At 41.1% G+C, this 24,817-nt stretch overlaps 1 protein-coding gene across 5 annotated transcripts in view; it reads left to right on the forward strand.

The window, feature by feature from the left end:
* The window catches only part of CHD1L (chromodomain helicase DNA binding protein 1 like), a 178,974-nt gene that overhangs the window by 148,771 nt on the left and 5,386 nt on the right, over positions 1 to 24,817 (forward strand). For all 5 annotated transcript variants that reach the window (XM_053214690.1, XM_027051461.2, XM_053214693.1 and 2 more), the window contains 9 exons: positions 777 to 850; positions 3,030 to 3,140; positions 5,840 to 5,954; positions 6,583 to 6,736; positions 8,757 to 8,922; positions 12,732 to 12,880; positions 13,868 to 14,031; positions 14,559 to 14,767; positions 15,805 to 15,903. In XM_053214690.1, the coding sequence (XP_053070665.1) occupies positions 777 to 850; positions 3,030 to 3,140; positions 5,840 to 5,954; positions 6,583 to 6,736; positions 8,757 to 8,922; positions 12,732 to 12,880; positions 13,868 to 14,031; positions 14,559 to 14,767; positions 15,805 to 15,903 (1,241 nt within the window). The remainder of the gene's footprint in view (positions 1 to 776; positions 851 to 3,029; positions 3,141 to 5,839; positions 5,955 to 6,582; positions 6,737 to 8,756; positions 8,923 to 12,731; positions 12,881 to 13,867; positions 14,032 to 14,558; positions 14,768 to 15,804; positions 15,904 to 24,817) is intronic.

Below are 24,817 nucleotides of genomic sequence, written 5' to 3' on the forward strand. Positions count from 1 at the left end.
GAAAGGGTTCTTCATAATTGTTCCTTTATGTGCATCGCAAGCTCAGATTAAATTAGTTTTCCTAATGAGACTCTTGTTTTGATAGTGCCATATTTCTTTATGAAAACTTAAATAATACCTGATAACATAGGACTGTAGGCTCATCTTCATTCTTGACTTAATTCATTTTTCCTTTTCCTTTCCTCTCTTCTCCCTGTACATAAATAAGTTTTTTTAATGTATTGTAGGGGATATGAGATGCCACCTGCCCCTTGCTTCTCTAAAGTGATACTTTGCAGACTTTTCAACTAATATAGCTGGAGATGAGAGGCTAGTGATTTTATACTCCCCAAGTAGAGAATGGCTATGGATGGCTGACCCCAAGTTCTTTGGGGTTTCTGACTTGGGCTTTTGTGCATTTGAATTTTGCATTTTATTCTTCCTATATCTTTCTTTATTTTTCTGTTAAAAAGAAAGTGTATTTTTCTCTCCATTAGTAAATTGACATTCTAGAAAGAGGTTTCTTGGTTGTACTAGGACTTTCTATAGCCTCTAGTGCATTGACATTTGCTCCTGGGAATATCCCCACTCCAGTTTGAGAACTTGTGCTCTGCAGGATATGACTACATGTGGAGCTATTTATGTGGAACATTTAGCATGTCTGAGGAAGTCTCTGTAAATGATTATGATATTTATATTTCCCCTTTGGTAATTGTATTCTTTGGTAGGTTTCACCTGAGGGAAACTCACCTTAAATACCTAGAGTTGGCAGCCTTTCCTTTTCTCTTTCTTGCCAGGGGCCATCGAGTTTTACTTTTCTCCCAAATGACCCAGATGTTGGATATTCTCCAAGACTACATGGACTACAGAGGTGACATCCCTTGGCCATTACGTTGCTTAAGGCTTTTTAGCAGTCCATCAGGTCCATGAAGAGTAATCTGGGGTGTGGGAATATTACAGAGGAAAGTAGTGAAAGAACATTAGCCTGAACCAAAGGAAGATTGAAAGTAAGGAGAGAGGTGTGTCACACAAGGATTGACATCTGGGTAGAGACACATGGGCAGAAATAAACACACACATTCCCACTGGTGATGTGATTTAAAATTATGGGTACTGGAAGAAATGTGAGTTGCAGAAATGTTGAGTGATTTGAAAATGCTTGCTAAAAAAGAACTTTCAGTGTCTTGTAACATTCAACTCAACATTTGAGCATTTGTTCAGGAGCAGTAGAGAAGATGATATTATAGAGATACCACATATCAGCTAAGCGAAAGGAATTTTTTTTCTGATTAAACAATAGGGAATTGTTGCGACCAGCGCAACAAACACCGAGATCAGGGTCCTGAGGGTAGGGGAATGTAAGAAAGAAAAGAGAAGCCAGTTTGGGAACAGGAGGGTCCCCTGGGCTGATGGCCCAAGTGACGGCTTTATTGTTGCTGTACACAATCTTTTATATCAAGACTCTTATGGGTCAGGCCATTCTAAGAATAAACAGGTTTCGCATGATCGCTGCCAGCCAAAACATTTAGTTTCGTGTATATTGTGAACTTTCTAAACGGGTCATGGCAAGGTCCTGTTGATAAATTGCTAGCAAAACACAGTTCCCATGTTTGTTTCTATTTGACCCGGGGTAGAAAGGGGGGTAACATTACTCCCAACACCCACAGACCACAGGCTTCAGGAATTAGCTTTCTCAGCCTTGACAAGGCTTTCGTATGCCTTTGCAAGTGGGGGAATGGGAGGGGGAACCACCGGGTTGGCTGAGTCAACAGGGAGCCGTTGCTCAACCCGGTCTCAGCCTGGCACCGGGGTCCAGCCTCCCACAGGGAATGTAAGTTATTACCTGGGTACCTTGTTTAACATATAATAAAATTATTGTGGAGGGCTTCTGAATGACTTAGTTAAGTGTCTGGCTCTTGATCTTGACTTAGGTCATTATCTCACAGTTTGTGTGTTCAAGCCCTGTGTCCGACTCTGCACTGATAGAGCCTGCTTGGGATTCTCTCTCTTCCTCTCTCTCTGCCCCTCCCCCACTTGCATGCTTGTGCTCATTCCAGCATTCTCTCTCTCTCTCTCTCTCTCTCTCTCTCTCTCAGGATAAATAAACTTTGAAAGAAATGTATGTGGGATGATGGGAAAAGGCTGTAACATTGATTGTTCATGAGATCAGTGGTGAAAGAGTATCAGCTTCAGACCGTACGAATTTAAAACATGAATTTAGAGTAGGTCTCTCAGAGCCACTTGATGCCCTCCAAGTACTGTAGTATACCTGGTCCATTGGACACTTGGCAGGAAATGCCATAGGCATGTTGAGGAATCTCTAGATTCACAAACAGCACTTGAGAGTAGGATTCCCCTTCTTGACAGGGTTCTGTGGTGATGGGTGGAGAATCTGTAGCTTCATTGAAGGGTAGCTCCTGGGCCATTGGGCAGGCTCACTGACCAGCTCCCAAGTGCTTGTCTTACTGCTTGCATAAGTTAAGAACTCTGTCGAGGCACAATTGGAAACTGCCATGCAGCATGGTTCACAGTGTGCTTCAGGGTTGGTTGGGATAGTCAGAATTGACTGTTAACTCCACAACTATCAGATACATCAATTGCATGTATTTCAAAAACCCAGAGAGCTATGTTATGTTGAGTTCTTTTGTTTTTAAATGTTTTATTATTTATTTTTGAGAGAGAGACAGAGCATGAGCAGGAGAGGGGCAGAGAAAGAGTGAGACACAGAATCCGAAGCAGGCTCCAGGCTCTGAGCTGGCAGCACAGAGCCCACCGCGGGGCTCGAACTCACCGACTGTGAGATCATGACCTGAGCCAAAGTCAGATGCTTAACCGACTGAGCCATCCAGGCACCCCTATGTTGAATTCTTTTGTAAAACAATGAAATGTCCCCTAAATTTAGATTTTTCCCATGGGATTTGCTTGAAGTAGAGGTATACCTGTATACAGAAAGGGATAAAATTAGCATTTGCTTCTGAGCTGACAATGTTTTATTCCCCAAAGAATATGTGAAAAGGGTTTATATTTCTGTTTTCTTTTTCTCTGTGAAGGGTACAGCTATGAGCGCGTGGATGGTTCTGTGAGAGGAGAAGAGAGACACCTGGCCATTAAGAACTTTGGACAGCAGCCTATTTTTATTTTTCTCCTGAGTACCAGGGCAGGTAGGCCACATAACCATTGACAAAAGCAGACAAATAAGGGGAGATATTGTACTTTTACATCCTGGCCATTAGCATGTTTTTCCTTAATTCTCTGAAAGGTGAGGTCATTAAGGAGGAGCGTAAAACAGGGGAATTGAGGGATTTGTTGTAAGTGTATCGAAGTACTGGGCTCCTAGCATGGGGTTCTTTTCCTGTCCAAGTTTTCTAAGCTGCCAAGTAAGGCTGAAACCAGGGGTTGTTGGAAAGTAATTTTAACCTGCTTTGACCACTGAGCTGGGTTATCCTGTAAGATGTCTGTAATTCACATTCAGTAGAGACCGCTTTCCTTCCCAGCTATGAATTTGGGAAGTGAGATAACAGCCTGTCTGCTAGTTATCCCTCCTCCTTACGTAGTCTGGAATAGTGCTGTCAAAGCTTAATCAAGTCTAGCTTTTTAAAAAGTTGTGATCCTAATGAAATTGCCACCTCTTTGGAATTATTTTTAATGTGACTTAAGTCATAAATATTTTTATATGACATTTGTAGTGCTTTTATACACTCTTCAGTTGTTTGAAATCTGTTCATGGAGATGAAATTATTATTATGTCATGGAGCAAGCAGACCTTAGTGTTGAACTTCTAGAATCTTAGTTTCATTATCTTAGTTTTTGTAGACCTGAATCTTAATGGAATGGATGCAAGAACATTAGGGGGATGTGTGTCCTCTATTAAAGAGAGATCAACATCTTTCTAAAGAGAGAGTTCTATCTTAAAAAGTATTTAAGTGTCTAGTACGGTGAGGGTGCATAAAAGACGTGTTAAATAGAATCCCTGACCATAAGGAGATTTTCTCACCTGTGTGTGTCTCATCTCTGTACTACAAAGATATAATCTGATTCGTTTGGCTTCACTTGCTTCCAGTGTCATAGACTGCACCCTGCATCAGCCATTTATTCATGTCCTCAGTTGTCTCTGGGGTGGTCTTAGGAGAAGCTGGAAGGATCAGGGCAAATGCATTTTCAGTGTTGGGAAAACAGCTCTCCTTCTGCTTTAATGATTTTGTCATCTTCATATTGCGAGAGTGGCATCACGTTTGAAGGTCTAAAATTAGGAAGAAAGAGTAAGCTCCTTGGAGTACTAGAATCAGTCAAAACAGAGTAATCTTTTAAGAACGGAAGCAATCCTGGACATGAGCCTTTTCCAAACAATGATGATCACATTTGCTATCACTTTTTAGCTGTAAATTAGCAGGGTTATTTATTTAACAGGTTTCCCTCCAACTTTCAAATAGTTCTGTGATTGAATCATGTTGCCACCGGGTGGCAGTGGTAGCTCGTGAGATGTTCCAAACAAGAATGGAGAATAGCTTCTTTGTAAAACGTCACCCCTTAATTTAATGAGGAAGCGCTGAACTCAGATGTTAACCCAAGAAGAAGAAAACTTTTATGGCTCATGCTGTGATGAAATAAGTGCCAGGGAGATTCTCTGGCGTAGTGGGTGAAAGCGAAGGCTCTGGAGCCAGACTGTGTGGGACTGACTCCTGCCTCTCTCACTTCCTGGCTGTGTGATCTCTGCTGAGTCCCTGGACTTCTCTGCTCTTCTTTCTATAAAATGAGGGTAATAATAGTAAACTACTCATAGGGGTGTTGTGAGGATTGAAGGAGTCAGTATACATAAAGTGCTTAGAACATTGCTTGGCACGTAGTAAGCACAGCACAAACGTAGCTGGCATTATTATAAGGTCTAATTTAGCATCTCTCAGTAATCAGTCTTTATTATGTCTTTATTCCAGCTTTAATTTTATATGAAGGCTTTAATTAGAATGTTCCTGCCTGACTTGTCTTGAGAGCCAGCTTACAGTCGGTAGCCCATCTCAAAAGTTAGTCCTTAATTCAAGCTGTTGGAACAAGCCCTTTCAGGCTTGCTTGTCTCCGCAATGAGCTGTAACGACCCTGGCAAGAGGGAGTCCCTCTTGTACTTGTTTCCACATTAATCAAAGACAAAGCTGTAATTTGCTTTCATGGTTCTCTTAATTAATTCTCATCATCCAAGAAGGCTCCTCAGCCCTTTTCCTACAATGCTGAAGAAAGATCAGAAAGTTGTCCCATGGAGTGTCCTTATCCTATGACTGGTTTTGTTACCCACTCTTTGATTAATGTGGAAACAAATACAGAAAAGACTTTCTAAAGTTTTCTCCAGTCAGAGGGAGGTAGTTTCCTGCTCTGCTGAGGAGTGTAATAAATAAATGTCATCCCCTGCTCTCATTAGCTTGCATCAGGGATCTTGCTACCTTAGCTATAACCTACAGTGGATATTAACTCCTCTCTTAGCAGTGTCCACAGCAGAAGTTTTCAAAAGAAAACTGTTTTCTTTTGAAAGAGTGTGTGTCCTCTTTCACAGACTATTCTAAACAGACCAAGATTTTTAAACGGAAGAGATGTAAATTGGCTTCCTGGGACTAACTTCAGTATGCACTTTTACTGTTTGCCCCTGCTCCCCTCATTCTGTTACTTTCAATAGTTAAGTTTTCCCAAGTCAGGCAATAGGCAGCAGTGTTAACCACTGCAAGGTCCTGGAGTTAGGGATGGGTGTTAGTTTGAAAGGTGAGGCCAATTGTTTTGTCTGATCTTAATTTACCATTCGTCCCCGTAGCCTTGCACCTTTATGGTCTAGCCCGTAGCCAGCTTGCTGCTGATCACATTCCTTTTGCATTGTTTTCAGGTGGAGTGGGCATGAACTTAACAGCTGCAGATACTGTTATTTTTGTTGACAGTGATTTCAATCCGCAGAACGACTTACAGGCAGCTGCCAGAGCTCACCGGATCGGCCAGAACAAGTGAGAGATTTCAGCATCAGTGTTTTTCCACATCCCTGGCTCCTCAGCGGTTCTCGGTTGGGGAGGGAGGTGAACGACCTGGTGGGCCCAGTGACATCCCAGACTGGAGGGTGAGAGAGCACTGGGTTTTAGCCCAGCTTTGCTGCTGACTCGTTGAAGACTGCTGGCCAGCACACATTCTTCTTGCACACGTGATTTGTTAAAAACCACAGTCAAGCCATGAAATAGAAGCCATGAACTTCTAAAGACGAGAAGGAACCTTTAGAAGTTATTTAACTCTTTTTTACCTGAGTTAAGGTCTGATTCAGTTTAAAAATGAAGTTCTGGCGTTGTAGAGTTAGGCTACAAAGATCATGGAGATCTGCCTGAGGTTTTCCTTCACTGTTCCCATCAGGAACCTCAGTTATGGCCTCTCCTCATCCCTTGACTCTCTTGGAAATCTTCAGTGAGTACCTCTGGGAGGCCAGATCTCTCTAACAGATGCTCATGTCCACAGTACAGTCTCCCTTTAGCTGTACCCTGAGCATGGCATTTGGGGTTTGTTTCCCTTTAGGTGTATTGACCTTGCATGCTGTGTTCATCTGTGCGGGACCCTCATGGCACATTTGTCTCCTTTGACCCTGTACAGGTCTGTTAAAGTTATTCGGCTGATCAGCCGAGACACTGTGGAGGAAATAGTCTGTAGGAAAGCGGCCTCCAAACTCCAGCTCACCAGCACAGTCATAGAGGGAGGCCATTTTACTTTGGGGGCCCGGAAACCTGCAGCCGATGCTGACCTCCAGGTATAAGATCTTATTCTTCCTTTAAGAATGTGTCCTGTTGTCAGTATTTTCTTGTGGGTGAGAAAGCAGATGCAAAGAACTAGCTTTAAAACCCATTGTCCCCAGCTACACATTTGTTCCCAGGTCTGTTCCACATGTACCTGCCATACTGTCTACTGCATGCAAGCAAGGAGCTAAAAATGATTGTGATGAATAAAGGTAGCAGAATATGGAGTGACAGGGATGGGTTTTAGATCCCCTGACTTGGATTCACATCCAAGCCTTGACACTTACTGGCTGTGTGGCTTTGAGCAGATAGCTTGACCTCTCAGATCTACTTCTATTTGCATTTTCAAAAAATGAGAATATTGCAAGTTACCTCAGAGGAGTGTTAAAAAAAAAATTAGATAAAATAGAGAACTCGGCCTAATAAATGATGGTTAAAATCATACCTTGTCTTAACCCCAGAGCTTTTGATCAGTGAGTGATCTTCATAGTCAGAGGATGGTAAATGAGATCAGGAATTCAGAATTGTTCCATAGGAAAAAATGGATGAAAGATGAGAGTTAATTGCTTGAGGAAGGGAATATTGGATAGGAAACAAATGCTGACTTACAGATTTTCTCTTCTGGAATGGGGCTTCGAGTTACTCTACAGCAGCCCCTGGGTTAAAATTAGAACTCATGATATATCCTAGATTCTTCCATTTTGCCCAAAGGGATCATATTCACTGAAACAGTTGGAGAGACGCACTTCCGATAGTACTTAGCACAAAGTAAGCATTCAGTAAATGTTCACTGCATCTGTCTCACTGTAGAATAATGAAACTGCTTTCCCTCTTTCAGGACTTCAGAACTCTATACATTTTAGATTTAATAAACCACAACCACATCTTTTATTACTAGGTTCTTTGTATTTTAAACAACGAAGAAACTGCTTTCATCTGAGACCAGGTCACTGGGTTGTTACCTTCGTTTTTGGCAACCAAAGAGATAACTAGTAGAGTCTGAATGAGAAAGAGAGAAATCAGACATTAGAACCCGAATGTAACCTTCTGGTTTCCTGGAGCTGAGCAAGAATCCCAACAGAGCCCTGTCAAACAGCCAGTGTTGGGAACAGTTTACATTCCTACCAGTATTTGGCCTAATATTTACTAGGCCATCTAGAGATAACTGACCCAGTCTAAAAGGATAAGATACGAACTAGAAGTCAAGATGTGAATCTACGTTGATTTGGAATCTAAGAGTTAGTGCTGAAGGAGGTGCAAAGTTGGAAGTAGGTATTTAAAGCCAGGGAAGTGATCTGAACTGTTTGGATGGTTCTTGTGACCCTAGGGAATGGGTAGGCTCAATAGGTACCTTTGAGATAAGGGAAGAGAGGCAGGATAATGCAGTTGTCAGAGGAGTATTGTGACCCTAGGGAATGGGTAGGCTCAGTAGGTACCTTTGAGATAAGGGAAGAGAGGCAGAATAATGCAATTGTCAGAGGAGTATTGAAGAAGATTAGAAGTGAGAAATGGCCTTCAGGTCTAGCCATCAGTTGTTACTGGTCTTCGTGAAGGTGAGTCCCATGGAGCGCTGTGGTAGGAAACCAGATTGCCAGAGGAGAGAAGTCAGTTGATGGTGGAGGGAAGGTACCCAGCATAGCCTTCTTCCAAATTTGTCAGTGGGAGAGAAGCTCACTGGCCCTCTGACTTCTCGCGTGGCTGCTGGAAGTGCCTGTGGCCTGTGAGAAAGACTCCTGAGAACTGCCATAGATAACGCAGGATATTACTGTTCTTGAGAAAAAAAGAGGCTAATTTTTTTTTTGTCCTCGAGAGTTGTCAGAGTCATCGTCACTGATCAGTATTTATCACCTCTCTGCTTGGCCATCATCCAACCACTAAACGGCCCTGTTGGTATCATCGTCGTGGGGAGAGTAGAACAGTCGGCCAGCAGGGAAGGAGCCTGCCCTGTGTCAGCAAGCCATTTAGCAAAATAATGACATCCCAACGCCTGTTTTCATGAGAACCAACTGGACTTTTTCATTTTCTCCATTCAAGTTGAGTGAGATACTCAAATTTGGTTTGGATAAACTGCTGTCATCTGAGGGGAGTACTGTGGATGAGATAGACCTGGAGACGATCCTGGGAGAAACAAAGAATGGCCAGTGGATCTCTGACACCTTGCCTACAGCAGAAGAAGGAATCCAGGAGCAGGAGGAAGGCAGTAAGTGGGGGGTGAAAGTAGAGCAAATGGCACAGCTGCCTGATTTAGACATGAGTGAGATAGGTCCCGATAGGAAGTCCTGGAGAGTGCTCCCTGGGGCATCTTTTCCTACCCAGCCCTATTCTCATTGTGGGCACACTGTTGAAGTCTTCCTTGGTCTAAGAATTCTTCCTAGACTGACTAGCAATTGCCTGTTCCCTTGTAGCTGAACTTTGAACCCACTCAATGATATTAATGCTCGTGGTAGTATCTCAAGGATTTTAATTTGTACTTTTTCCTGCCTTCGTTGCAAGCATCTTCTCTTTTATTAATAAATCCCACTGTCCTTATTATGGTTGCACTCTCATGGTGAGTCCTCTTCTGAATAGTAGAATGATTTGGTTTTTACATGGTCGTTAATACTGGTTGAGCATTTATTCTGTGCTCAATCAGAAGTGTGTACCGTGTCCTGTGCTTAATACCTGTTTTTTCGTTTAATCTTCACCATACTTTAAGGTGTAGGTACTGCTATTTTTTTACTGAAACAGTACATGTAAATCATAAGATAATTTTTGTCTTTCCTGAATTTGGTCAACATTTGTCTTTTTTGTCCATTTCGGTTCTGAGTATTTGAAATTCTGACTTGAAGCGTTTTTTTACATAGGAGCTTTGTAAAGATACTCCCCGCTGTCTTACAGTCATTTTATTGTCTTGTACCAGTGGCAGCAAGAATTCAGTGTGGACGGGGGTGAGGTTTGAGAGTCTTACTCTAGACTTAATTCAAGAATACCTTAATTCAAGAGAGCTGTAGTTTCTTTACTAGATGATGCCTCCCTTTTTGGTAGGGAGCGAGATTGGCAGGGACTTTGGTAGGGACTTCTGGTTTTGTGATTCTCTTGTTTCTGTAGGATCCCCACTTTTCATCACTTGCTTCCTTTCTTTGCCATAGAACTGCCAGGGGATGTCTCTCTCTCCCCTAGAAGCAGTGCCTTCCCAGATTGTTGACTGCATGCACTTTCTAGTCCCTTCCTTTCAGTTTCTTGGTAGCCAGTGCTCTGACCTGAGTCTGAGACGTGTTCTTACTGTTTTTCTATTTAGGTTGTGGCACTGTGTTCAGGGGGCTGTGTCTGACACTGCCTGTCTTCTGCGTCACTCAAGTCTGGTGTGGGCTCTGGAACTGGCTCCATTGGCGTTTGAATGTTCATTTCTCTACTTATCTGCAGATTGAAGTTTGTAATATTCTCAGACTCCCTAGTTTTATAGAAGCCATGGATTAGTGGTGGTTTTACAGGGTATACGGAGAGATTGGGATTTAGGCAACTAGCTTCATTCTACCGGATACAGCTCTTTGACTTTTCTCATTTTGTCTTTTAAATTTCTTAATATTAGTATCCCATTTTTATTCTTCAGATACTCTTTCTTGTTCTCTGTTTTACCTGTATCTTGTTCTCATTTCACAGATGTAATGTTCTCTCTTGAGATGTTTATCATAGCTTTTGAAAAGTATTCTTTTTCTTTCTTTCCTCTCATTGCTGCCATTGCTGTTTTCAAAATTTGTTTTGGAACATCTTGTTTTTGTCTTGAGTTTTCCTGAAATAGCTGGTGTCCTCTGGCTGTCTGAAAAACATGTGCTGGTGAAGGGCCGAAGCTGACAGGCAGTCCCAAGCCGAGCAGGTGTATCTTGATCCTTATTCCAGCATTACTGGTTGGTGACCTGGCTTCTGTATTTGAAGTCTTTTCATTGGGCAACTTAGTTTCTCCAGATGAATCCTTTAGTATCTTTCTTGGGTGGGAATAAACCTGTTTGCTCAAATTGAAGAGACCACGGGAGTCAAAGGTTAACGGTACTCCTGTTACTTGGTATACAGAACTTCTCTCAGATCCCGTACTGTCCAGCACTCTGTCCTTATACATCCTAACCTTCGGAGGATTGACAGGGTCTCTAGTCTCATAATCACCCCTTGACTAGGCACCTGTGTTTGGCTTTCACGGTTTTTCTTAATCCGATCTGATTGCTTCAGCCACTTTCCGTTTTCCAAGAATTACTGAACTTTTCATTCACTGTTGTCTCCTGGCTTTTCAAAATCCCTTCACTGCTATTTAGTGGTTTTAGGTGGGAGGCAAAATGGATGCATGTGACCTGATTTTGAAGTTCTGTTTGGATTACATTAGTGAAGCTTGCACCCATTTCTGCGCTCATTCTAGATTAATTTGAGATTACTTTCCTCATGTTACTAGGACAAAATAAAATTTTGTTGTTTTCCAGGAAGACTTCTATTCTTTAGTCAGTCCAGCTGCCAGAAAAGATTTTCCACTTGTATTAAAATTTGGAATCTTCTCTTTGATCAGTGAGTACAGTTTCTGTGGTAGATGGTGCCACTGACAGGACACAGATGAAGGCCTAGGCCTGTGGTCTCCAACCCCCTCTTGGCTGAAGAGTGAAGACAGGGAGCACGATTAAAAATAATATAAATGAATATGAAAGACCAGTAGTTAAAGCAGCTCCAATCAAAAATAAATAAAAAATAGGGTTGCTTTATCTGGAATGCTAGGGTTTTTTTAAAAAACATATTTATAGGTTGAGAATTGCATGCAATATGAAGCTACATATGTTGATCATATTTGACACTTCTCAGCTCTTTATTTTTTTCCCACTTGTTGATAGAGCACCTCATTGAAAGCACCCTGCTGATTTAATTAGCAAATGCCAATTAGAATTACAGCTGGTTGGATTTGGGTACAAGTGTGAAGCAGTTGATCTCTTGAGAATGAAAATGTTTTGCTTTCATACTCTCTAGAGAAAACATACTTCTAGCTGATTTCATAATGCTGTGAAAATACATTCTTTGGTAATATGTGCTATTAAATACGTTTCACTTTAGAATCATTATCTCATCTCTCTGTGGTTTACTGGTCTTGGCTGGTCATGACCTCTCTTTATCACTGATTCATGATCTTGGCATATCACCCAACCTCTTTCAGCCTTTGTGTCCTCATCTGTAAAATGGTGCTGTTAGTGTCTGCTTTACCCTTTTAAATAGTTGAAGAATCAAATGTGATAATAGATGTGAAAGTCCTCTGACAGTACAAAATGCTATTCAAGATTACACTGTTGTCATTATTGTTATTACTGTAACCAGTATTTGCTGACTTGTTCACTCCATCCTTCCGCAGACACAGTAATGCACTGAAAAGAGCATGTTGGCTCTTGAGTCAAAATCCTGCCTTCATTTATTAACAGTGAGAACTGGAGTCCCATGATCCCTGTCTGAGCCTCATTTTTCCCTTTCTTCAGCAGGGTTAGTTATACCAAGATTGTGGGGAGGCTTCATAAAGATACTTTATGCGATATGAAAAGAATATTGTAAATCTAAGGGATTATTTTTGTGATTCTCCATTTTCTCATAATTTGCCACTTTTCTCCTCCTTTTCTGTAATATTAAAGGAACAAGTGGAGTATTAAATAGGTGTCCAATAAAAAAAAGCATGTTTTCAGTTACCTTTTATTAAGTGATCTTAGTGAGATCTATGCTGAAGAATAGTGTGGAATGAGTGACAGGGGATCCAAGACTCAACAGGGTGGAGGTATCCAGCAGAGACTTGCAGACCAACCAGAGATGGACCAGAAGGGCAACAGCCATATCCTCTCCTTTAAAGAGTAAATGTGTGAGATCCCCACCCGTCAGTGTCCGTGGGATCCCAAATCACAAGCTAGTCTTAGCCCATTTAGAACACAGGTTGTTCTCGTTTGCCTTACTTATTGCTTTGAATGGGATTAATCCATTTTTCTTTAGTCTCTAACATTTCTGTTTTGTGTTTTATGTTCTTAGAAAACCATATGTACTTATTTGAAGGTAAAGATTATTCTAAGGAACCTAGTAAAGAAGACAGAAAATCTTTTGAGCAACTGGTGAACCTGCAGAAAACCCTTTTGGAGAAAACTACGCAAGAGGGCCGATTACTCCGAAATAAAGGCAGTGTAAGAACTGTTGATTTATGTAAAAGAATAAATTCTTCCAATTTCTAAGAGAACCAAAAATGATGCTGGGAGTGGTTTATTGAGAAATAAGTATATAAATATTTGTTGAAATGTAAGTATAATTAGGGGCCCCTGGGTGGCTCAGTCAGTTAAGTGTCTGATTTCAGCTCAGGTCATGATCTCGTGGTTCATGAGTTCGAGCCTCACATCGGGTTCTCTGCTGCCAGCACAGAGCCTGTTTTAGATCCTGTATCCCCCGCTCTTGCTGCTCCTTTCCCCCCTCAAAAATAAACATTAAAAAAAAAAGTTGGCATAAATAACATCAACAGGAACAGTGTGTTTTACCATTTAATGCAGGCAAAAGCAGCCCCGTGCATCTAAGCCACCCCAGAAGGGATACACTGTATCACACCAAAATACCGCACTCTACTCCTGATAATTGGACTGTGTCACTAAGAGAGGGTGGCAGTCAAGAATGATACATGTTATGTCCGTGGTATTTGACACTTTGTATGTGCTCATTAAATGCTACCCACCATTAAGATAATCATAATGTTGAAAGACTCTGTTTAAGAAAGAATTCTATAATACATTGTAGGAGGATTTCCTTTAACAGTGGTTAAACCTAAAATGGCCTCCTGCAGGCTATGCTTTGTATAAAAAAAAAAGTAACTTTTCTGAAGCACCTTATTCCTGTTGAAATTAATCAAAACGATGTACTGTTGTACCAGCCATGCCAGTGCTTTGGTTGAGTTTAGATCACAATATCCTGGTCACCAGGCCAAGTGAGTGAGATGTGTAATATGAACAGTAAATTGAAGTGTCTTGCCACGACCTCCCACCACACAAGGGGCACAGAGACGCAGCTTTATGAAATATTAGTAAGCGTGTTGCTTTCACACGGAATGTGTGTTAGGGATGAATGAAACTCAAGAAGGAATAGGCAGCCCCCAACCTTCCTGGTTATGGATCTTGTTCGTCCTACAGGTTCTCCTCCCAGGCCTTACAGAGGGGTCTGCCAAAAGGAAGCGGATTCTGAGCCCAGAGGAAGTGGAGGACAGAAGGAAGAAGAGACAAGAGGCAGCAGCCAAGAGAAAGAGACTAGTGGAAGAGAAGAAGAGGAAAAAGGAAGAAGCAGAACATGAAAAAAAGTACATGTATATTATACTATATTCTAATAAAGCTGAGGGTCACATTTGATAAAGGAATCACTGTTGTATAGAGTCCACAGTTGAATACTTTAAACTTGCAGAACTATAGGACTGGTAGTTTCTATGGGTAATAGAATATTTTTTTTAAACATCAAATGTTAACCCTAACAGTTAGTGTGCTTTTGTGAAAAGTCCTGAGTGCCGAAGGCAGAGAAGATTCATTTAGTTGAAGCAAGAAAAGATTTTATTGTAGCTGCCTGACAAAGAGTAGTTCCCTTGAATGGTACCTTATTCTTAAAAACAGGGACATGCGGTGGCTGCTCGTTACTGAAGCATAGTCAGGAGGCAGCTAGGTAATCAGTAAGACTTCTTGTTGACTTACAAATAGGCAGAAAACTGCCATCATGGTGAGTGTCTAATTGCATTTCCACTGGGCACTTACTGTTTGTGAATAGCAGGATGAATTGCGCTCTAAGGGAAATTGTGAGAGGCCAGGTTAATTTCCTTTTCTCTCTGGCCTGTTGAAGGATGGCCTGGTGGGAGTCCAGCAATTACCAGTCCTTCTGCCTGCCTTCTGAGGACAGTGAACCGGAGGACCTAGAGGGCAGGGAAGATGAGGAGAGCTCTGCCCGGCTGGATTATGAAGATCCAGAGTCAACGGCCATCAAGTATGTGAGCGGTGATGTCACCCACCCGCAGGCTGGGGCGGAGGACGCGGTCATCGTTCACTGCGTCGGTAGGTAAATGTAGTACGGGCCCAGGATGGGTGCCTTAATTTTTGTGGTGCTAAGAACTGGGGAGGAGGAGGCAGAAGCCTGACCTAGGAGTGATTGATGGGCATGGTGCAGTCGTGTGGTTAAGAAAGGGCAGATTTTCAAATCCAGAGACTTAAATTTGACTCTTGGTAGTGCTCTTATTTACCAGGTTGCATAGCCTAATCTCCCTGGGCCTCAGGTTCCTTATCTGTGTAATTGGATAATATCTTTCCTATTCTTTGCACAAGGTTTTTAAGAGGGTAGAAGGAGGCAACATATACAGGACAACTCTAAGCGTGTCCTCTGCCCCCACCCCCATGACCTTGGCACATTTTACTCCTCTGCCTGGAAGGAACCCTCTTTCCACAGGTAGCCACAGCAAGCATTGGTCAAACGTCTGCATCTCAGGTCTCCTGAATGCCTCATATAAAACAGATCCCACTTCCAGGCCTCTATTGTTCTCTACTCCTTTTTCCTACCTTATTTTACTTTATTACATGTGTCACCACCACATATTACGTATTTGTTTATATGATTATCTCATTGCACTAGAAAATAAAATTCATGGGAGCAGTGATTTTTTTTTTTTTTTTTGGTCTTGTCCACTGCTATAACCCTAGTGCCTGGAACAGTGTCTTAACATGTAATACGTGCTAACAATGATTGAATGACTGTAAATGGAAAATAGCAACCAGCTATGGTAGCAGTAACTCAAAGAAGTCATTTAACCTTTCTCCTTCCTTATCTGTAAAACGGGAGTTGTATGCTGTTGTGTTCCCAGTGCTTCAGCTGTTTGTTATGTTACGTCTCCTCTCCATCTTTCCTATTAGGATGGCCAGGGATCTTCCATAAAACCTAATATATTTGAGAAGTCCCACCTCTGATATTCCTGGGAGACTAGGTAGTTGTCTCTTCCCTTTGAAAAATCATTCTTTTACAAATCTAGTGGGTGTACCTTTGTTTTTAAATTGTGGATTAGACTCTGCCTTCTATAAATGAAAATTTTTTCTTCTGATAGATGACTCTGGCCGCTGGGGCAGAGGTGGTTTATTCACGGCTTTGGAAACACGATCCGCCGAGCCAAGAAAAATATACGAGCTGGCTGGGAAAATGAAAGGTAAGAAGCAAAACAGAGAGAAGGGGAAGGGATGGAATGAGAGTGGAGAGGACACTTAGGACAGGTATCACATGGGTTATGAAGCACTGGTTAAGGAGTTGGAAGAGCTGGTTGGAGTCTCATTAGCTAGTTTTTTTTATCATGCAAGCAGTTATGGGACTTTGAGGTGGTCCCTACTCTCCCTGTGCCTGTTTTCTCATTTGTAATTTTGAATTATACTTATTCCACCAGCCTCATGGAAATGCAATGAGAATAGTGGGTGTGGAAGTATTCTGATACGTCAGTCCCTGTGTGCATGTTATAGTATTGGCACGAAGAGCATTCCATTGCTTACCTCCACTGTGGCCAACTCACCCCATGTTCATAAGGGAATTTTGCCCCAAAATGTCAGAGATCTGTGGGAGAGAAATCAGACACACCATTAAAGTGCTAACAGGAGCTCGGGTTGGCTGTTGAAGAGGAGGAGGCTGTATTAGGAAGTTAGCATAGGCTGAGATCCAACATTCCCTAGAGACAGAAGGAAAGCTGCTTGTGGCCAGAGGAACTTGGGAGTGTCAGTATTCTCCCTTGGCATGGAGAAGGAGAAAGGGCATCTTCTTTTATGTGCAGAAATCACAAAGTAGTATGAGGAGTAAATTTATTATGGTCATTATTTCCTGGGGACTTGAGTGGCCAAGCGACCTTACCTTACCTTCAGATTCCTCAGAGATTGGCTTTTCCTAATTCTTCTGCCTGGTTCTCTAGGATGGAAAGGGATATAAGGACTTAGAGGGAACACTCTTTCTACTCAAACAGATCACTGGCAGAGGGTTTGATAGGTTAAAATAACTGAGCTCTAGATAGTGATTGGGCAGTTGGAAAAGCAGAGAATTCAGGAGAGGGCAGAGATAGAAATGAAGATTGAGGACTGCCTGTTTGGATTCTTGTTTGAAACTGTGAGGAAGGCAGGACAGGAAGATGAGAGGACAGGGAACAGAACGTGGAAAACACCTCCACTTAGGAACTGTAGCAACAAGGGGAGACAGAAGGAAGTGTCAACTAAGAGAACCTTGAGAATGGAATATTTTGAAGTATAAGGGAGGAGAGGGTGTCAAGAAGTGGTCTGCATGGTCAGGCGCTGAAGTGAGGGTGAAAACTGGGGAAAGGCCATCGGATTTGCCCCAAGCGTAGTCGCGGACCTTGGCCTACTTTGAGGAGAGTCTGAAGGCTGAACCTTGGTTACACAGAGTTAAAGTGTAAGTGGTCAGTAAGGGAACAGGGTTGAGAGTGTGCATTCTTTTCTGAAGATGGACTAAAACAGGGTAGAGCAGGGTAAAGGAAAGTGTGAGCTAGAATTATCAGGCAGGGCTGTGTAGAGGTAGTGAAAGTTACCTTGGGCCTGGAAAAATGGGTTGAATTGTAGTGGGTGGAGGGAAATGGAAAAGGATCCCTGTGTCTCATGCTGTGTGGTATTTCCACAATTCCTGTCATTCCCAGTACGGGGTGTTGAATGACCCAGACAGTTACACAGTGAATGTTTTTAGGGCATGGTGTGTGGGCCAGGCAGGCAAGAGTAGCGGGTTGAGGCTGAGGAATAGAGGAGAGTTTGATTTTAAAGAGAGCGATCTGGACCACAGCAGGGAGACTGCACGTGGCTTGTCCAGGAAGATGCCATTCTAAGCCGGACCTTATCCAGTGGGTAATGGTTAGTCATTTGGGAGTTTTGTAGAGAAGAATGGCATAACACAGCCAGTATTTTAGAACAACTTAAAAGATTCGGGTGTGCGTGAAGTGTATAAAGCCATAGAATTATTTTAGCGCATTTTTTTAGAGCATTAGTTTGCTTTGATTTGGATGAGGTAGGAAAATGTACAGATAGATATAGTAGAGTGCAGTGTTGGAATGGCTTAAAACAAACATAAGCCTTCTGAAGGAATTTCAAGTTCATAATGCTCTCCCCTTTCCATCCCCAGATGCCTCTGGGTTTGCATTCAGTTTCTGATGCCTGCAGGAGTACTTTGTAGGTAATACGTGAGGGACATTGACCTGGGAGATCATGTAGAAGTGAAGGCGATGACGTCAGCAACATTGGTGGTATAAAACATTCCTCCTTTTTATCCCCCCCCCCACACACACCTTTTAATCAGTGAATTAGACATCCATACACAAACAAAAGCATGTGTTGGGTCTTTTGGGACCTAGCACCTTCCTTCGAAGGACCCGAGCGGAGTCTTGCCCACCACCACCACCAGTAAGAGACAGACAAACCTCCATACAGGCTGTGGAGCCAGCACAACTGCCTAGATGCCTTTTGCCACTGTCAGGCAAAAATCAGATGAGTGCTGACCCGGGCAGGTACTCACGCATGAGACAGAACTTGCAGGAATCCAGCCTTCCTGAAGGAAGACTCCAGCACACCATTGGAGAAGGGAAAAAAAGAGAAAAAAACATGAGTTGATCACAGTGGAGGTGGTAAGAGAAATACTTCTGCTGCTGCTTCTCCCTCAAGGAAACCCTGAATGGGCTGATTTATCTGGTGAAGGTGACCTGTCCTGTGGGGGGAAAGGAGAGCAGGGAGAATGCTCCTGGCTGTCCCAGCTAAATGGAACACCGCTGGAGAAACCCATTTCTCTCCACCAGCACCCAGAGTACTAAGGTGGGAGCTCTGTGACTGGGAGGAAGCAGATCAGAACTTCAAACGGTGTCAGAGGGATTGGCTCAGGAGGAAGTTCACCCACAAATCTTGGAGTACCACACCCAAGGTTCTCCCTGCTGGGTCTGCAGCTTCCCCAAGACACTGAGTGCTAAACTCCACTTCCTCTCATTCTGCTGCTAGCTTTTTGTGCAAGCTCCCGAGTGTGTCTGGTAGATTGGGAGCGCACTCAGAGCAGGCTCTGGTCGTTGGGCAAGGAAAAACCATAAACTCTAGCTATTGCTTTTCTAGAATGCTGTTTCCAATAGCCAGCCTGGTGAACTGTAACAACCAAAGGTAACACAAGGGCTTAAAAATTTGGCCCCAAGAGAGAGCAAGAAGAGTGGCAGGTATACCTCACAAACACAAGGAATATCTCAGATAGTAACAATACCACAGAACATAAAACCATCTGCTGAAAGCAGCGAGCACAGAATTAAGGATGTATCTGCTACTTCAAATGCAAAAGCAGCAATGCATAACTCTGGGGAATGTAAAAAGTCTGGGAAATACGGCATCACAGCAAGAAAATGACAGTTCTCCAGCAAGTGAGCTCAAAGGCACAGAATATTACAATCTAACTGACAGAGAATTTAGAATAGCAGTTATAAATAAACTCAGTTACAAGAAAACTCAAAGGCAATTCATTAAAGTCAGGAGCAAAACATACGAACAAAATGAATTCTGTTACAAAGAGATTGAGAATGTAAAAGAGAACCAGACAAATTCTGGAGCTGAAGAATTTGATGAATGAGGTATAGAATAACAATAGAGAGCAGCTGTGGAGGGCTGACCAGATGGAAGAAAGAATAAGTGACTTAGAGGATAGCAATTTAGAAATAACACAGAAGAGGTTAAAAAAAAAAAAAGTGAAAAAAGTACATGAGCTATGGGATTGGATCAAAAAGACAACTATCAGGGGCGCCTGGGTGGCGCAGTCGGTTAAGCGTCCGACTTCAGCCAGGTCACGATCTCGCGGTCCAGGAGTTCGAGCCCTGCGTCAGGCTCTGGGCTGATGGCTCAGAGCCTGGAGCCTGTTTCTGATTCTGTGTCTCCCTCTCTGCCCCTCCCCCGTTCATGCTCTGTCTCTCTCTGTCCCAAAAATAAACGTTGAAAAAAAAAATTTAAAAAAGACAACTATCAGAGGAAGGCAAATATCAGGATAAGTGGGCTTCCAGAAAGAGAAGACAGGGAGAAGGGGGCAGAGAGTTTGTTTGTTTGTTTATTTATTTATTTATTTTTTCAATATATGAAGTTTATTGTCAAATTGGTTTCCATAGAGAGTTTATTTTTTAAAAATGATACCTCAGGCACCTGGGTGGCTCCACTGGTTGAGTGTCCGACTCTTGATTTTGGCTCAGGTCATGATTCTGGGGTTGTGGGATTGAGCCCTGCATCGGGCTCTGTGCTGGGCATGGAGTCTGCTTAAGATTTTCTCGCTCCTTCTGCCCCTCTCCCCTGCTTGCTCTCTCTCTCTCAAATAAAACCAGTCAGTCAAACCTGAGAACTTTCCAAACCTGGGGAAAGACTTGGACATAGAAGTCCACTAAGCTAATAGATCACCCCATTATCTCAATGCAGAAAGACCTTCCCCAAGACACATTATAATGAAACTGAAAAATCAATGATAAAGGATCTAAAAGAAGCCGGGGAGAAAGAAGGTATATAGCCTACAAAGGACCCTCATTAGGCTGTCAGCAGATTTCTCAGCAGAAACTACAGGTCAGGAGAGAGTGGACTGACATGTTCAGTGTGGAAAGATAAAGACTGCCAACCAAGGAAATTGTATTTGGCCACATTATCTTGCAGATAAGATAGCCCAGACAAAAGCTAAGGGGAGTTTACCACCACCAGCCTTGCCTTGCAAGATGCTGAAAGGAGTTCTTCAAGCAGAAATGAAAAGACAGTGATCTGTAACATGAAAACATATGGAAGTACACAATATACTAGAAGAGGTGAAAAATAGAGTTAGATCACTAATCTATATTAGGATGGTGCTTTAACCACTCAATTCTAGTATAAAGGTTAAAGGAAAAGAGTAGTACAAATAAGTATAGCTGCTATAAATTGTTAACAGATATACCACATAAAAAGAGGTAAATTGCGACATCAGTAATAGAACAAGAAGGAGTAGAAGGGAGAGCCTCAATAGGAGATTGAGCACAAGTTACTGTCAGCTTAAGATGGACTGTTTTATCTGTAAGATGTTTTATGGTAACAACATTGCAAAAGCATAGAACAGATCCACAAGAGACAAAGAAAGGGGAAATAGCATACCACCACAGAAAATAACCAGTTTACAAAGGTAGGCGGAAACAGGGGAAAAGAAACAATGGAAATACCTAGCAACTAGAAAGCAGTTAGTAACATGGCATTAGTAAGTACTTAACATAAGTTAGTTACTCTAAATGTAAGTGGATTGAATTCACCAAGCAAAAGGCACAGAGTGGCTAGATGGAAGAAACAAATAAAAAACAGGGTACAGGTGTTTTCTGCCTACAAAAGACCAACTTGAACCTTAAAAACACACATAGACTCAAAGTGAAGGGATGGAAAAAGATACTCCATGCAAGTGGGAACCAAAGACAATGTGGGTAGTTGTTACTTACATCAGACGAAGTAGACTTTAAACCAAAATGGTATAAGAGATAAGCAAGGACATTGTATAATGATAAAGGGCTCAATCCATCAAGAAGATATAACAGTATATGCACCCAACATCAGAGCACCTAAATATATTAAGCAAATATTAATAGATATGAAAGAAGAAATCGACAACAATGCAATAATAGTAGGGGATTTTAATATATCACTTTCAGCAATGCACAGGTTATCCAGACAGAAAAGCAACAAGGAAATGATAGACTTGGACCAAATATTACATCAAATTGGCCTAATAGACATCTATAGAAAATTTCATCGAACAGCAGCACAATACACATTTTTCTCAAGTACACATGGAACACTTTTAAAAATAGATCATATGATAGAACACAAAACGAGTCATAGCAAAAGAAGACTGAATTTATACCAAGTGTCTTTCCAACCACAATGGTATGAAACTAGAAATCTTTCATTGAGGAAAGCTAGAAAATCTCCAGAGATGTGGAAACTGAATAGCACATAGCATACTCTTGAACAACCAATGGGTCAAAGAAGAAATCAAAAGGCAGACCAAAGAATATCTCAAAATAAATGGAAACAACATACCAAAAGTGGATGCTGCAAAAGCAGTTCTGAGAGAAGTTTGTGGCAATAAATGCATATATTAAAAAAATGAGATTTCAAATACCTCGAGACTAGAAAAAGAGCAAATTAAGCCCAAAGTTAGCAGAAAGAAGGAAATAATATCAGATCTGAAATAAAATTAGAGACTAGAAAATCTATAGAAAAGATTAGTAACCCTTAAGAGCTGATTTTTTGAAAAATAAAATTGATACACCTTTAGCAAGACTAAGAAAAGAAGACTGAAAGTCAGAAATGAGAAAATAACAACTGACACTGCAAAAAAACATTAAGATCATAAGTGACTACTATGAATGATTTTACACCAACAAATTAGATAATCCAGAAGAAGTGGATAAATTCATAGTCCCTACAACCTACTAAAACTGAACCAGGAAGAGATATAAAGACTGAACAGACTAATAATGAGTGAGGAGATTGACTCAGGTTTTAAAAACCTCCCAGGATCAGATGACTTCATGGACAAATTCTGTCAAATATTTTAAGGAGAATTAATGCCAATCCTTCTCAAACTCTTCCAGAAAAATTGAAGAGGAGGGAACACTTCAAACCCCTTCTGTGGGCCCAGTATTACCTTGACACCAAAGCCAGATAAGGACACTAAAAGAAAACTGTAGGCCAATATCCCTGATGAATATTGATGCAAAAATTCTCAAAAAAATATTAGCAAACCAAACTTAAGAACTCATTAAAAGGATTACACACCATGACCAAGTGGGATTTCTTCCTGGGATGCAGGGACGGTTCATCATAGGCAAATCAACAAATATGACACACCACATTAATAGAATGAAAGACAAAAATCATTGAACCTCTCAATAGATGAAGTAAAAGCATTTGGCAAAATACAACATCCTTTCATGATAAAAACCCTCAATAGAATAAGTACAGGACATAATAAAAGCCATATAATGCTACCTACAGTTAACTGTATTAACTGAGAACAATTAGAAGCTTTTCTTTTAAAATCAGGAGCAAGACAGGTGTGCGTGTTTCTCCTCCCTCTGATCCAACATAATACTGGCAGTTCTAGCTAGAGCGAATCAGGCAAGGCAAATTAATAGACATCCAGATCAGAAAGGAAGAAGTAAAATTGTCATTTGCAGATGGTGTGGTCTTATATATTGAAAACCCCAAATTCTCAATATAATAGATTTAATCAGTTGGAAAAAAGAACTGTTGGATGTAATCCATGAATTCAGTAAAGTTGCAGGGTCTAAAAGCACACAGAAATCAGTTACTTCTTTATGTATTAGCAATGAAACATGAAAAAGAAATTAAAAAATTGTCCCATTCACCGTAACATCAAACACAGTAAAAGACCTAGGAATAAATTTAACCAAGGAAGTAAAAGATGTAGCCAATGAAAAATACAAGACTTTGTTTAAAGAAATTGAAGAAGACACAAACAATTGGAAAGATATTCCACATTCACTGATCAGAAGAGTTAATATCATTAAAATGTCATGCTACCCAAAACCATCTCTAGATTTAATACAGTCCCTACCAAAATTCCAATGGCATTTTCTACAGAAATAGAAATAGAAATAAATCCTGAAATTTGAGTGAAACCACAAAAGAGCTTGAATAGCCAAAGCAATCATCAGAAGAACAAAGCAGGAGGCATTGTACCTCCTGATTTCAAACTGTACTACAAAGTGATACTAATTAAAACAGTATGGTAGCAGCATAAAAATAGATACCTAGACCAATGGAACAGAATACAGAGCCCAGAAATAAACCTCTACATATATGGCCAACTAATATTTAATAAGGGAGTCAAGAATATCCAGTAAGGAAAATGTAGTCTCTTCAGCAAATGATGTTGGGAAAACTAGACAACCAGATGCAGGAAAGTAAAATTGGACCCTACCTTACTCAAAAAAATTACCTTAAAATGGCTGAAAGACAAGCATAAAACCTGATACCATAAAACTCCTGGAAGAAAACCTAGGAAAGAAGCTCCTTGAGATTGGAGAGGACACCAAAAGAACAAACAACAAAGGAAAAATCAACAGGTGAGATTACATCAAACTTAAAAGCTTCTGCACTTTCGAAGAGCCAACAGAATGGAAGGGCAACTTACAGAATGAGAGAGAATATTTGAAAATCATATATTGGATAAGGGGTTACTATTCAACATTGATAAAGAACTCAGACAACTCAACAGAAAAAATAGTCAATCTGATTGAAAAGTGAACGGAGGAACTAAATAGATATTTTTCCAAAGAAGATGTACACATGGCCAACTGGGAATGGAAAAGATGCTCAACATGAGTAATCATCAGGGAAATGCAGATGAAAACTACAATGAGATATCACCTCACACCTGTTAGAATGACTGTCATCGAGAGACAGATAATGAGTATTGAGAATGTAGACAAAAGGGAACCCTCATGCACAATTGGTGGGAATGCAAACTGGTGCAGCCACTATGGAAAACAGTATAGAGTTTCCTCAAAAAATTACAATTAGAGCTATCATATGATCCAGCAATACCACTTTTGGGTATATAGTCAAAGGAAATGAAAACATATAACCCCATGTTTAATTTCAGCATTATTCAAAATAACCAAGATACAGAAACAGCTTAAGTGTCTATTTCCCTTATAGGTGGAATCTAAAACAAACTTATAAAAAAAAAAAAAACTAGAGTGAAATGGTGGTTTACCAGGGGTTGGTGGAAACAGGAGAGATAATGTTTAAGGATATATACTTGCATTTAGTAGATACATAAGTCCTGGAGATCTAATACACAGTACAGGGACTACAGACAGACAGACAGACAACAAAACTCTATTAAAAACTTTAAGATTGCTAAGAGAGTAGGTCTTAATTGTTCCCACCACTAGATGGAATGACGATTATGTGATGTGATTGAGGTGTTAACTAATGCAGCAGTGGCAATCGTATTGCAGTATAAATGTGTAAAATCAGTATGTTGTACACCTTAAGCTTACATGATGTTCTGCCAGTTACATCTCCATAGAAAAAGTA

Source organism: Acinonyx jubatus, chromosome C1, assembly GCF_027475565.1.
Source record: "Acinonyx jubatus isolate Ajub_Pintada_27869175 chromosome C1, VMU_Ajub_asm_v1.0, whole genome shotgun sequence".
In the NCBI taxonomy this organism is placed as follows: Eukaryota; Metazoa; Chordata; class Mammalia; order Carnivora; family Felidae; genus Acinonyx; species Acinonyx jubatus.